Genomic DNA, 16,265 nt, shown 5'->3' on the forward strand with positions numbered 1-16,265 from the left:
TTTCTTTAAACTCTTAGAGTCACTCCAAATTCATTATTTTAGTGTCATAAGTATTATTTCGTTATTATAGACTTATGTTGAGTATTGTATTTTCTTAACGAATTTGGAGATAAATTAGTATTTTTGGCTGTTAGTGGGTGGATTATTAATGGTTAAAACTTATTTTAGTTTATTGATAAAGTTATTGTTGGTGGGATTGGTATTAGGATATTTGGTTATTGATTTTGAGACAGGAAAGTTTTTTGATAGTTCAAAAATAAGGGAAACTCTGTCTGATTTTCTGTAAAATCCGATGAGGCTTACTTAGGGGCACTGCTCCTAAGTGCCGGCCACGATCCTAAATTGAGTCGTGACAAAGTTGGTATCAGAGCTTAGGCTTTAAATCCAGAGTCATGGAGAAATGTTTAGTAGATTTTGGTTCATGGGTATGTAGGCGCCCATACTTATGATCTTGAGGCTACTGAACGTCTAGGAATGTTGTCCCTTCTTTCATTCTTTGAGCATGCGTTGAGATAACTTGAGATTGACTTTGGAGTATTTCTTTCGCAGATGGCTGGGAAATGCACACCCTCATCTGCTGGTCGTGGTGCTGGACATGGTACTACCCGAGGTGGCGGTTAAGTTGGGGTTCATCAAACTAGAAGACAAGCTAATCGTCAACCTAAAGTTAGGAATATGTGTCAACCCCAAGCTACTATGCCAGATCATGTGCAAGAACAGTGGGTTCAGGACGCTCCATCACCGGTGGCAACTGTTGTACCTACTGTTATCTTACTTGCAAACGCAGTGGCAAGATTATTGAATGTGTTAGAGGCGTTGGTGCCTCTTCAGGGCGGAAGTTCAGCTCCTCAAGCTACTTTACAGACACAAGCACCTGCACAGACTCAGACTTTCGGGAATAAGGAGGTATCCCTACAAGAGTTCTTGAAATTCAAATCACCAAAATTCACAAGTTCTGATAATTCAGTAGATCCTCAAAGTTTCTTAGATGGGACACTCAAGGCATTACGTGCTTTAGGATGTTCTAGTGAGAGGGTTGTGGAGCTCGCAGAATACAAACTAGATGATATGGCTAACACATGGTATGAAACTGTATTACTAGGAAGGCCAGCGGGAGTAGCCCCACTGACATGGGACGAGTTCAGTAAGTTGTTTATGGATCATTTACTTCCGGACAGCCTGAGGCAAAAATATGCAAGAGACTTTGAAAGATTGGTTCAGACTCCAAATATGGATGTTTCAACCTATAATACAAAGTTTTGTAATCTAGCTAGATATGCTCCTTACTTAGTGCCTACCCAAGAAGCTCGAGTTCAAAGATTTGTTGATAGGTTAGTTGGTCATTTATACACTGCAGTAGCCCCATAGATGAAGATTTTGTCCTACTCTGATGATGTCGATCTCGCTAGAAAGATTGAAAACAAGGGACATGATGAGCGTGTGGCCAGTGATTTGAGTAAGAAGGCCAAGACAGAAGGATCTTTCAGTGGCGATTTTAGTGAAAATCGCAGAGCAGGATATCAAGGACAACAATAATAGGGTTCTCAGACAGGGACACACTTGTCTTCACAGTCTGCATATAGACCACATTATAAACAGGGTACTAGGGGACCATCATCATCATCTGGACATCGTAATTTTGGATAGATATATGCCATTACTGTAGTCTGTCAGACCTATGGTATATCATATTTGGGCCAGTGTCATGTTCTGACTGGAGAGTGCTTTCGGTGTGGCCAGTTAGGACATCACTTGAGGGATTGCCCTCAGCCTCCGGCGAATTTCAACCAAGCTTCTATCCAGTCAGTTGTACCTACTCAGACTACTCGTAATACTTCAGGTGCTGCAAGTACAGGAAATAGAGGTCGAGGTGCCGGAGATTATGCTACTGTGAATCAAGGACAAGGGAATGCTGGTAGAGGTCAGGCGAGAGTTTTTGCATTTACTAGACAGGATGCTCAACCCTCGAATGCTATGGTTACAGGTATTCTTTCTGTCTGTACATTTGATGCGCTTGCATTGATTGATCCGGGATCTACTCACTCCTATGTGTCCTCGTACTTTGCTTTGAGGTTTGGTAGACAACCTGAGCTATTGAATGATCCTTTTCTAGTTGCTACTCCTGTTAGAGAGTCCTTATTAGCTGAATACGTGTATCGTGCTTATCAGATTCGGGTTGAGGGTAGAGATACTCTAGCTGACCTTATTGTACTTCATATGATTGACTTTGACATGCTGATTGGAATAGATTGGTTATCTTCTTGCTATGCTATCATCGATTGTCATGCAAAGATAGTTAAGTTTGCGATACTAAACGAACCTAGTTTTGTTTTAAAAGAGGGTCAGGTTCCAGATATTTGCAAAGTTGTATCTTTTATGAAGGCTCAACGACTTTTGAAGAAAGGTTACTTGGGTCTCTTAGCTATTGTAAATGACACAAGAGAGGAAACAATTAGTATAGAAAATGTACCACTAGTGAGAGAATTTTCTAATGTATTTCCTAAGGATTTACCAGGATTGCCTCTAGTATGAGAAATAGACTTTGGTATTGATTTTCCACCTGACACATAGCCCATATCGATACCCCCATATCATATGGTACCAGTAGAGTTGATGGAGCTAAAACAATAGTTACAGGATTTGTTAGATATGGATTTTATTAGACCTAGTGTATCACCATGGGGTGCATATGTATTGTTTGTGAAGAAGAAAGACGGATCTCTAAGAATATGCATTGAATTTAGGCAGTTGAACAAGATGACAATATGTAATAAATATCCTTTGCCTCGTATAGATGACATGTTTGATCAGTTACAAGGAGCTGCCCACTTTTCAAAGATTGACCTCCGGTTTGCCTATCATCAGCTTAGAGTCAGATATAAAGATATTTCTAAGACTGCTTTCAGAACTCGGTACGGGCATTATGAGCTTCTTGTGATGCCTTTCGGACTGACTAATGCTCCAGCTGCATTCATGGATTTAATGAATAGGGTGTTTAAGTCGTTTCTGGATTAGATTTGTAATATTATTTATTGATGATATCCTAATATATTCTCATAGCCAAGATGAACACGAGAATAATTTGAGGACTGTATTGCAGACATTGCGAGAACATCGACTTTATGCTAAGTTCTCATAGTGTGAATTTTGGCTAGACTCAGCAGCATTTCTAGGGCATGTTGTACCCAAAAATGGAATTATGGTAGATCCTAAGAAGATAGAAGCTATGTAGAAATGGCCCATACCTACTTCTCCTACAGAGTTTTGCAGCTTTTTAGGCTTAGCAGGCTAATACATGCGTTTTGTGTAGGATTTCTCCAAAATAGCAGCACCACTGACTAAGCTAACACAGAAAAATGCAAAGTTTTAGTGGACGGTAGAATGTGAGTAGAGCTTTCAAAAACTCAAAACGTGTCTTATAACTACAACAATATTAGCCTTACCATCGAGTTCTGGAGGATTTACGGTGTTCTATGATGCATCAAGGGTGGGATTAGGATGTGTTCTCATGCAAAATGGTCGCGTTATAGCTTATGCTTTGAGACAATTAAAAAAAAAGCACGAGCAAAACTATCCTACACATGATTTGGAGATGGCTGCAGTGGTATTTGCTTTAAAATTTTAGAAACATTACCTATGCGGTGAAACTTGTGAGATTTATACTGACCATAAGAGTTTGAAGTACATTTTTCAGTAGAGGGATCTAAATCTTCGGCAGCGTCCGTGGATGGAACTACTCAAAGACTATGACTGTTCTATATTGTATCATCCTGGATAGGCCAATATAGTGGCTAATGCATTGAGCAGAAAATCTATGGCGAGTTTGGCACATATAGCTCCTACAAAGAGACTTTTGGCCAAAGATATTCAGAGACTAGAAGGTACAGGTATCAGATTTAGTGTCAGAAATTCAGAGGCATTGTTGGCTTGTGCCCAGGCTAAGTCTTCATTAGTTGAGCACATTAAAGCCACCCAATATAAGGATAAGTGATTATGCAAATACAGAGATGAGGGCTTAGCCGGTAAAAGCAAGGATATGATTGTTGAAAGTGATGGTGTTCTTCGAATAGGTAATAGGCTATGTCTAGTGGACGTAGATGGGTTAAGACAGGCTATTCTTAAAGAAGCCCACAACTCTAGATACATTATACATCCTGGATCCCCAAAAATGTACCATGACTTGAAGCAATTTTATTGGTGGGAAGGTATGAAGAAAGATGTTGCTAACTTTATTTCTAGTTGTTTGACTTGTCAGCAGGTCAAGGTTGAGCTTCAATGACCCACATGACTGCAACAACAAATTGAGATTCCAGAGTGGAAATGAAAAAGAATTACTATGGATTTTGTCACCAGTCTACCACGAACCCTTAGAGGTTATGACTCTGTATGGGTGATTATAGATCGATTGACAAAATCAGCACACTTTTTGCCAGTGAAGACTACATATAGTGGAGTAAGATATGCACTGATATTTATGAACGAAATTTTCCGACTTCACGAAGTTCTAGTATCCATCATCTATGATAGAGGATCGCAATTTACTTCACACTTTTGGAAATCTTTTCCAGAAGCATTGGGTACACGAGTAGATCTTAGTACTGCATTTCATCCACAGACAGACGGGCAGTCTGAACGTATTATACAGATCTTGGAGAATATGTTGAGAGTTTGCATTCTTGAGTTTGGAGGTAGTTGGGACACTTATCTGCCTTTATCTGAATTTGCTTACAATAATAGTTTCCAGTCCAGTATTCAAATGGCACCATACGAAGCATTGTATGGTAGAAGATGTTGTTCTCCTATCGTATGGTTTGAAGCTGGTGAGACTAACTTATTGGGACCCGACTTAATACAAGAAGCTATTGACAAGGTTCAATTTATCAGGCAGAGATTGCTCACATCTCAAAGCAGACAAAAGTCTTATGTAGATAAGAGAAGAAAAGATTTAATGTTTACAGTTGGGGATAAGGTGTTCCTATGAGTCTCCCCTATTAAATGTGTGATGCGGTTTGGGAAAAGAGGCAAGTTGAGCCCCAGGTTTATAGGACCGTATGAGATACTAGATCGAGTCGGAGCTGTGGCTTATCGTTTGGCACCTTCTCCTAAGTTGTCTTTTATTCATCCAGTGCTTCATGTCTCAATACTAAAAAAATTTATATCATATCTCAGGTGCTTGAGGTACCTACTATACCGCTTGGTGAGAGGTTGTCTTACGAGGAGAAGTCGATGGTTATTATTGATAGACAAGTAAGAAAGCTACGGTTAAAAGAGATTGTGTTCGTGAAAGTCATATGGAGAAACCATACAGTTGAAGAAGCTACATGGGAAGTGAAAGATGCTATGCGAGTCAAGTATCCTTATTTATTCCAGTCTACAAGTACGTAATTGACTTTAATTTGGGGACCAAATTTGTATAAGGTGGGGAGGATGTAATATCCAATAATTTTAAACAAGGATATATTGGTCATTTAACAACTGATTAAGTCAACAAAAACAAAGAAAGAAAAGGGATGCAAGCATAAAAAGGGCCGAAGCCCGTTCTCTGACCAAAAACGAAAAAGAAAGAAAAGGGGATTTAGGGAAAGGGGAAACTCGCGGTAGCAAGACAACAAAAGAGAAAACAAAAAGGGGCTTTGGGTGCAAACGCATTCCATCGCAGGGGAGATTACCAGAAGCAATACTATAAGAGAAAAATTTAAGCTTCTGGCAGTAAGAGTTACACTTAAAAGGGAGGAGAATTGAACATATATAACAGCTTTCAGTAGAAGTATTCTTCAACGTAAAGAGGTCAATTTTTCCTTTATTTGATTTTATTTCAATTTCTGGTGGAATTCTTTATATCTCAATTCAAGTGTTTATGGTATTTCAATAAATATATATATATATATATATATGGCAACATTATTTAAGGTTTAATTTAGACACGCAGTTGTAAAAATTAAATAGTACAGTAAACTATATGTATGTCGTTTATTTAGAAGTTATGAACCGGTTTAAGTTAACTGTAGCAGGAGTAGATAACACTTTGACGAACTGAGAATCAAAGATATAATCCGGTGGGTTAGGTATTCTATATTAGTTATTTGTTAGATTAAACAAGGCAATTAATATGATATCGATATTATGTGATTATAGATTAATTGGAGAAAGTTGTACGAATTGCTCGAGGTGAAGCATTTAATTTTTTGGCACGAGTACTATGAGTAGTAATCTTACCGTAACTTGTATTTTCATAATCTGCATGGTTTATACATGAATTTGTAAATAGTAATTGTTACCGAATGTTTGAAATTGCTTGTGGGGCAAGTCTTTTACTTGATATGGTATCGAACAGTTTACTTGAGATGTGTACAATTATTTAAAATATTTTCACTGTTACTAGACATGTTTTACTGTTATTTGAGATATGATTACTGTTACCGAAATGGGATTAAATGATTTGATAAGAATTAAAATTCCATGTACTATTTTGAAAATGCTTTCATATGAATATTTATTGCTAACAAAGAAAAGTATAAATGGGAGGAGATTTTGAAGGATCTCGTAGCTAACGGCGGGTTCGTTAGACTCGGTGCACTTATATTTACCGATTACCGAGTACGGTTATAGCCTTCGCCAGTGGAAAGGTAGAACTAGCATACAGATATAGTTTTTCCTCGAGTAGGGACCTACAAATATATTTGACTCTTTTTACGAAAGGATCCACAAAGTGATACATATTACATGATCATTTCTTGGAAACCTCCTAAACATAAAGATTTTCTATGAGATAATGTTTACTGAGTGTAGTACCAATTTGTTAAATTGATTTTTGTTACAGGAAGCACATGATTAGACTGGTTATATTTACCGTTTTCCAGAGGGCATTTTATTTTTATGATACTTCTGATTATTATTATTATTATACGAGCATGTTATCTGACTTGTCCCCAATTAAAAACGGTTGTGGTGAAGTGTTATTACTCACTGAGCTAGCAACTCACTCCCCACTATTTATTTTACAGAGACAGCAGTTGACACAGGCGAGGATTTCGTTAATTAGATCGCGCAGATTGATAGTTCTTGGTGAGCCCCGTATTTATTCACGTGAAAAATAAGTTTAATTAATTGTTATGGTCTTTTCTTTGAACTCTTAGAGTCGCTCCATATTCATTTTTTAGTGTCATAAGTATTATTTCATTATTATAGACTTATATTGAGTATTGCATCTTCTTAACAAATTTGGAGATAAATTAGTATATCTGGCTGTTAATGGGTGGATTATTAATGGTTGAAACTTATTTTGGTTAATTGATAAAGTTATTATTATTGGGATTGGTATTAGCATGTTTGGTTGTTGACTTTGAGACAGAAAAGTTTTCAGATAGTCCAAAAATAAGGGAATCTCTTTCCGATTTTCTGTAAAATCCGATGAGGCTTAATTAGGGGCACTGCTCCTAAGTGCCGACCACGATCCTAAATTGGGTCGTGACATTGACTATGGTGATTCTTTTTAACTGCTTCCTTAGTGTTATCTCTATGCTTACAATTCCAGTATTAGTCTATGTTATTAACTTGTTTCGTATCAGTTATTTCTCCGCCTTCTATTACTTCTCGTTATTGTGTCTTCATTCTGTTTATTATGTCATAGTAGGTGTCTTGACCTGGCCTCGTCATTACTCTCCCAAGGTTAGGCTTGATACTTACTGGGTACCGTTGTGGTGTACTCATACTATGTTTCTGCACATCTTTTTGTGCAGATCCAGGTACGTCTGCTCATGCTAGACGTTAGTGTTTGATTGTAGCTATTTGCCTAAGACTTCAAGGTATACCTGCTCGGTGTCCGCAGGCCTCGGAGTCACCTTCTGTTATCCTTATAGTATTGTTGCTTCCTTTATTAGACAATGTTGTAGTAGGAGTTTTGGAACATTCTGTATAAGCTTATGACTTAGTCTCACTAGGTTTTGGGAGCATTGTTGTTATGCTTCAGTTATCGAGATATTTATTAGAATTGTTAATTTATAAGATTTTATTTCTGTCATAATCTCTCATTTGTTAGGCTTACCTAGTCTTAGAGACTAGGTGCCATCACGACATCCTAAGGAGAGAAACTGGGGTCGTGATACAACCGTAGAGATAATATTAGTTGTTAATGATATTTCACCTTGAATAATAATGTATGAGAATGTAGGAGCTTTAAAGGTCACACGCTTTGACCTACAATCAACTATTGTATGGTATCTATGAAGCCAATACATACCGATGATGACATCATAGTCTTGAAAAGGCATTTCAATCAAATCACCAGGGAAGACTAGATTTTGAATCACGAAGGGATAACCTCGATAGATCTAATTACAAACAACCTGATGACCCAAAGGACTTTTTACAAGCACACAACAATCAAGTCTCACAGATTTCACATTTTCAGGAAAAACAAGTGATGAGAAATATAGGAATGTGTAGAACCAGGATCAAATAGTGTAACAATGCATAAGCCAAGTAAGTGAAATTTACCAACTACGTCTGCCCCATCTTGGTCATCCCTCTGTCTCATAGCATAAGTTTGTGTTGTAGCTCTTGACCAACTATCTTGATTAGATCCACCTGCACCTCCTATTTGGGTGTTTCTAGATCTTGCACCTTTATTCCCTTGAGAATAAGTGGTAGTAGGTTTTTGAACTGAACCTTCAGTATGCGGAGAAGAAATAGGGTTAGGATTAAGATAGTCCTTCACTTTGCGATCGAAGCTCCAACAATTAAAACAAGAAGAAGAAGCTTTCCTACAAAAAACATTGTAATTCTTTCTACATTGTGCACAAATGGGTATACGAGTCTTGCCTTGTCCATAGCTTGAAGTGCTAGCCGTAGAAATTTGATATGTTTTGCTTATGCTGAGCTGACCTATGAACACCACCGGTCTTGGAATTATCAAACTTCCCCATTTTGTATGGACCGCCATAATTTGAATTAGTTTTCTGAACCTGTTTTTATTTCTACTAGCTTGTTCCTTGGCAATTCTTTCCCAAGTAAGAGCAGTTGTAACTACTTTGGAAAAATGTTCATGTTGTAGGATCGTCACAGACTCTCGAATAGAATCATTCAAATTGTCTTCGAATCGATGTACTTATCTTTTTCATCATCGATAATACCTCCAGCATAACGAGAAAGCCTGAGAAACTTTTTATGATATTTAGCAATAGACATACTCCTTTGCTTTAAATCCAGAAACTCAAACTAGTGGTACACTTACCCACTAGTCATAATCATCATTTGTAACCGTTAGATGGCATACTTAAATTTGGCAGCTTTCGAATGCTCTAATTGCTCGAATACTCTATATATGCGCTCAACCTATTGTTCATCATCAGTAGGATTATCAGTGCCTTCAAACTCAACTCCACTTATTTTTCTCATTTTCTCAATATTTATTTCATTAGGACCGGATATTGTTCCATCCATGTGACGAAAGAAATAAGCCATTTGTTGAAAATGAGAATCAACAACAGGAGTACTATGACTCATATGAGGATGTCGCCCAACTCTTGTACCTTGATTATTTCCAACTTTAGATCCACTAGTAAGAGGAAAATTTAGATCAGAAAAATATTCGCCAACACCTTATAAATGAGGTTGGGAAAAAGAGTTATCTGAACCCTCACGAGCGTCTTCCATAGGTCAATAAGAAGAAGAGGCCATAACTTAATTCCTACATAAGGGAGATCACATTGTACTAGGGACATGTACATGATGCATATGCACAATACATGCAATGAAGCATATTAAAAAGAAATAAGTACACTAACAAGTCACAACAACAGTCCTAGAATCGCAAACCTAATGCTCTAATACCAAAACTTGTAGCAACCCCTTTGGAAAGGTGCTACTTACGAAATAAATCTAATTTACTACTTACAACGTACAGAAGATATTAATCTAAAAATACATTCATAATAATTTAGTAGCAGAAACAGGCACATGCGGTAAAAGTTTCAAGTGCAACATATATATATGTACACACACTTTAAAATAAACTTCGTAAAATTCCCTTAAAATGAAATACAATATCTCTAAGTATCAAGATAACGTGATAACACCCTTTTTGAATAATCAACATGTTAAAGCAACTTTGTAACGAAATCATATTTCCGTTCAACCTCACTGCAGGTTCATATTGTACATGAATTTCAAACTTGCGAGTATCAAAAGGAAAACTAGTCTTCTTCATTGTACATATTTACAAGACAGAAAGTAAATTTAGCATATCACAACACTTGGGTTAATAATACTCCCTAAATCAGCAAAACAAGTCACTAGATACAAGTTACAAGTTTATGGTCTTGAGATCCAACAAGCATCAAAAATTACATATATAAGTGTGACATATAGATCATGTACAATTCTCAAAATTATACATAACCTAGATGCATATGCAAATCTGATCTCGACAAAAGCTCCTGAAAAGTCTACTCCATGAGGGCCTTCTTCAAATCGCATCTCGTACATTACCTACGATAGAAAGCAACTATCGCTAAGCATAAAGCTAAGTGGCATATAAACTTTGGGCTTAGAGCCATGAAATTGTCCAATTCCATTCGATGTCATATGTAGATCAAATAAGACATAAGTTTAATAAAGCAAGTAAACAAATATATCAAAAGAATCGAACATCAAACCTTGAAGTTTTTCCAAATATCAATCTCAATATTCAAGATTCAAGTGTCAAGAAAGCGTATAACATCAATCCAAGAGAGTCAGCCAAATATCTATTTTCACTCAATATGTACGTCATGTTATCACACTAAGTATAATCAGATATCAAGATGGACCGAAACCCCAATTCAAGTAGGGTCAAAACCCAATAGTCAAGAGAATCACGAATCATATTAAAAATGGCTTTCTGGTTCGTACTTATCGGACAAGTTCCATAATTTAAGATGAATCACAAATCCAAAGTCGTGATAGCCAAAGATCCAAATCAAGAGGCATGCCAATATAGGTGACAAAGTCACTACCACGAGATGGACAAAGTTCCAACAAGAATGTAAAATGATCAAGCAATCCGTACGAATGAACGATTTAGCGAATATCTTGCAATATTGAGATAATACAAATACAACGATATAAAGTAAAGAGAAAGGGAGCAAAAGTTCAAGTTATTTCCAAATATCCAGCAAGTACAGAGATCTCAAGATAATGTTTATACACAAACCTTTGTGTTCTACCACAAAATGGTTCTACCACAATCTGAGGACGTCTGAATCGCCTAAGCCATCGATCAACCAAATCTGTCCACTTTCTCAAATACTTCACCTTAGAATTTACAATGATATATATACCTTAAATACATAATCAAATATTTATACAAGTTTAGTAAATTTAACATGTCGAACTAAACATGATATCGTTGAAAATCACCCTAAATCTTTAAAATAGAAATTCTGGACAGTACACTTGTGTTGTGGCTCAGTTTTGAAGATGTAAACGAAAAAATCTAAACATTGCGGTCTTCATGAAAGTTGTAGATGTATGTCTTTGGGTTCCAAGGTATCTTGAATCACCCTCATATCAGTTAAACGTTGTGCTCAAAATACTAACAGTAGTGCATTGAGGGTTTGTAAAGCAAAAATTCTGGGCAGCACATGTTTTGTAGTTCATCACCCCTTTTCAAGTGAATACAAGGAAAACAAGTTTTGGAGATTTAACTAAAGTTGTAGAACAATGAAATAGCTTTCCATAACATATTGGTTCACTTAAAACGGAGTTATGCACAAGGAGATATGCTAAAAATACTAAAGGCTGTACAGTACAAAAACGGGATTAGCAACCATACCACCAAATAGAGAAGTAAGTTGTGCTTCACCAAGAACTAGTTTGGCGGTTGGTTTAGTAAAAAATTCTGATGGTTTTCATGTAGTATTTCATATGATAATAAAGAGAGAGGGTTGAGATTTTCTTTGGCATGAAAGAATGAAAAATGAAAGGAGGTTATGGAGAAACACGTCACAAAAATAATATTATATATAAACTTTGGATAAATATGAAAAAGATGGCTGCCTAAACTACTAAATATCTTTGGATTAATATCTTTTATATATATATATATATATATATATATATATATATATATATATATATGATCTTGCTAGCATACTACATGAAGATAGGTTAGCATTGTACCCAATTTGTGTTTCACTAAAATACTCCTGCCAGTCTGCCACCTTATTAAAATAAAAGACTTTCATGGGGTTTTTGGTCTTTCCTCTTAATTTTCCAATTCCCTCCAAACATTTCCCGGTTTCTTCCCCTTCGTTCTCCTCCATTTCACCCAAATTCAAATCTTCACTATAATATCTGGGCGGAAATAAGGTGACAAGTAGCAATGACTCTTCTCGAATATTTTGTGGAGCTAAGAATGTTGTGTTCTGACACCTTTTCATTCGCTAATCAGATTTAGGGGTAAAATATAATTTTCCTATTTTTTGATTAGTTGATGCCCACCGAAAGTGAAGGTGCAGCAGGGGGTTGAGAAGGAAGAAGGCAGTAAATAGTGGAGATATGTTCCTATGCCGTTGTTCGCACTCAATCTTTTGTCTGAGCTCAATTAGGTTCATATGGAACATCCACACTTCTTATTGTTCGCCGAAAAGTTTTGTCCAAGTTTATTTTGTTTCAATAATAACACACCAAGATGGTCGTTGATACTTTCGAACACTTTTTTACAAGGATAACAAAAATCAAGCTTTTTCAAAAACAAAACTAGTTTATAAGTTTTAATTAACATGGGTCTGTTTAATACTCAATCTAGTCAGCAAAACTTGACAACAATTGCTGGTAGTGCAATGGACAAGAAAGAGATTGGACTGCAGATTCAGAAAAATGAGATTGGACTGCAGATTCAGAAACAACTTAAAGTAAGCAATTTTCATGTATCGTCAAATTCACGTTTAGGAAGTGCGAAGTAAAATTTATCCTCATTATAAGGATGTTCAATTGAGAATGCAAATATTAGTTTAAATATTTTTAGGGTTTTACACTAATAATTCAAAAAATAAAATATGTTATTAATGACTTACAGTGTTCGTATATTTTATAAGCTAATTTCACTTAAAATAGCTAATGTATATTAATGTTTAAAAATTATGTAAATGGTCGATTAGTTCATTAATTTTGAAATAAGGTGATTTATGATCATATTTTTTAAACTTGGACAGCCATCATGATTATAAGTATAGATTTAATATTAATAATTAATTTCCTTATTGTTATATAAAAAATGTGTGGTAGATTTTTACAAATAAAATAAAATAAAGAAAATAATATGATAGATAGTTTAAATATACACTATAATGTTATTATTGATCAGGAAGTATGTTAAATTAATAATAATAGGGGAGGACCAAAACTGGTCGTCAGCAGCTACCTCTCTTTGATTGGAGATAATAAAACAGAATGTGGGCAAAGAAATTCACTTAATGACAAATTTTAGCCCGACTTTTAGGCATTTATGGCAAAGAAGGGATATGGAGTTATGATGTTACGGCCATATTCTGGTTTTGAATTGCTTACATACCTCGAGTTCAACGAGGATCATGCCGTATGTAGTTCCTGAAGGAGAACTATTGCTTTGCCCCAGCGTGGATTTTATGATGACATTGGGGCATGCATGTGATGCATTTATCATAGCACGAATAGAGTGGACACGGTCGTGCTCGCATTTGAGCTACCTACATTGTAACGACCCGACCGGTCATTTTATGTAATTGCACCCTATTTTTCCTTTTGATGCTTCACACATGTATAATTTAGGTTTTATGACTTACGGGGTTGATTGGTTTCGTTCCGGGAAGGTTTGGGGTTGATTTGCACCCTTTGATTCTTGGCATAAAAGCCTAAGTTGTTTATGTTGATCAATGGTTGACTTTTGTAAAAATCGACCCTGGAACGATGTTTTGATGGCTCTGATAGCTCCGTATCGTGATTTGGGACTTGAGCGTATGCTCAGAATAGAATTCGGAAGTCCATAGGTTGATTTGTGTTGTTTTGCTGAAAATTGGCTATTTGAGGTTTAGAAGTTTGACCGTAAGTTTACTTTTTGTTATCGGGTTTGGAAGTGGATTTTGAGAGCTGGAATAGGTCTGTATGCTATTTAGAACTTGTCTGCAAAGTTTGGTATCATTTGGAGTTGATTTGATAGGATTCGGACACTTAATTGCAATTCTAGAAGTTCTGGAACTTTACTTTGAAATTCATGCGTTTTGGTGTCCAATTTGCAGTTCTAGATATTATTTTTGTGTTTTGATCACGTGAGCGAGTTCGTATGATATGTCTAGACTAATGTAAATGTTTGGTTTAAAGCCCTCAGGGCTCGGGTGAGTTTCGGACGCGTCGCGGATTGGTTTTGGACTGAATTTGAGCCGCTGGTGTGTTGAAGCCTCTTGTGTTGCATTTGCGAATGCCAGGGTAGCAATTGCGTTTGCATTTGCGATAACGATATCATTTTTGCGAATGGGACAGGATTCGCATTTGCGAACCCATTTTCGCATTTGCGAGGATCCCTTGAGTCTGTCAGTGCCGTAATTGCGAGAAATGCTTTGCAATTGCGAACCTAGTGTCACAAATGCGACGTGTGCAATTGAACAAAAGTTAGAAAAGTCAGAATTTAGTCACATTTCTCACATGTTAGAACCCTAAACTAGGTAGGAGGCGATTTGGAGAGGGGATTTTTATCTACAAACTTTGGGTAAGTGATTCTAATCAATTTTCAACTATATTTCATGAAGAATATGAGTTTTGAGAGTCTATTTGGACTCGGATTTTAAAACTAATCACATATATGGACTTGTGGGGTTATGGGTAGTCGGAATCTACCCTTGGACCCAAATTTTGATCGGGCGGACCCGGGGTTGATTTTTGTTGACTTTTTGGGAAAAGTGTAAAGATCATAGCTTTATCTATTGTAATTATTTTTCCTTGCATTGTTTGATGATATTAAGTCAATTTTGGTTAGATTTGAGCTGTGTGGAGGTAAATTTTAGGGGAAAAGCTAATTTCGAGGATTGACTTGGCTTAGTTGAGGTAAGTATCTTCCCTAACCTTATGTGGGGGAACTACCCCTTAGGATTTGGGATTAAATTGTGCTATTTATGTTATGTGAAAGTCGTGTACGCAAGGTGATGAGTGGATACACGGGTTATATGTGGTATTTGACCGGTTTAGGTTATTAGACTCTTTCCATGCCTTTAATTGAATTGTCATAACATGTTATATCTCTCATTGTTAATCAACTCTTACATGTGTTAAGCTATCCTTACATGTTTTATTTGACATTGTTAACACTTGTTCTACATCTTACTTGTTGTTTGCTCTTATATGCTTAGTTCAAGTTATTGCCTTCCTTATTGTCGTGCTACATCTTTAATTGTTGAATTACTTTACTTGAAGTTGTTATTTCGTGAAATATCTTCTTGTTGAGTTATTGGTGTTGAAGTTGCGAATAACCGTTATCACATTGAGGTGAAGTTGTTAATTGTTGAGATATCTTTCTTATTGAGCAATTTACATTCATTTTATCATTGTTGAGATTATTGTGTATATTGTGGTTAAGCCATGGGCTATTTGTTATGAAAATATTGATATTGTTGATTCTTTTAGCAAGTTGTGGCATGTGGGCACTTGTGGTGCGAGTTATGATTGTGTTGAGATATTAATATGTATGCGGTGGTATAAGGCTAGGGGTTGATACGCATGAAGTGAGTTAAGATGGGCTTGATACGCGTGTTGTTAGTAGGGAAACTACTTGAAGCCACGTGGTGTGATAAGGTAGGCTAAAACGCAGGTAGCTATTTCGGAAACAAATGATTTATAAAACTAAATACAAGGCTCCCGCTGTGATATATGGAAAGATTGTGATTGAAATTGTAAAACGTGAATGCGAGGCGGTACCTCGGTTGTAATTCTCTTTGTGCACTTCATATTGAAAAGAGTTATTGGTTGAACCGTTCTTGTTGCTTTTGTCCTTCCTTGTCATACCAGTTTTGTTCGTATTTGACTGTTTGTGGATTCTCATTAATTCTTCTTGTTATCTTGTGCTTACAATTTTGTCATTAGTTTACGTTGTTGAATTGTTTTGTTATCATTCATTTCTCCGGTTTCCATAACTTCTCGTTATTATATTTTTTATTTGTTTATCATGTCCTAGTAGACGTCTTGACCTGGTCTCGTCACTACTTTACCGAGGTTAAGCTTGATACTTACTGGGTACCGTTGTAGTGTACTCATACTAT

The 16,265-nt window shown here is 36.4% G+C and overlaps 1 protein-coding gene across 1 annotated transcript; it reads left to right on the forward strand.

Annotated features, from left to right (window-relative positions):
• Positions 1-696: 696 nt before the first annotated feature.
• Positions 697-2,532, forward strand: LOC138901527 (uncharacterized). The gene is made up of 2 exons (XM_070189299.1): positions 697-1,144; positions 1,667-2,532. The coding sequence occupies exons 1-2, from the start codon at positions 697-699 to the stop codon at positions 2,530-2,532; spliced, it is 1,314 nt and encodes a 437-aa protein (XP_070045400.1).
• Positions 2,533-16,265: the final 13,733 nt, after the last annotated feature.

The sequence above is a fragment of the Nicotiana tomentosiformis genome, chromosome 11 (assembly GCF_000390325.3).
Source record: "Nicotiana tomentosiformis chromosome 11, ASM39032v3, whole genome shotgun sequence".
Classification (NCBI taxonomy): Eukaryota; Viridiplantae; Streptophyta; class Magnoliopsida; order Solanales; family Solanaceae; genus Nicotiana; species Nicotiana tomentosiformis.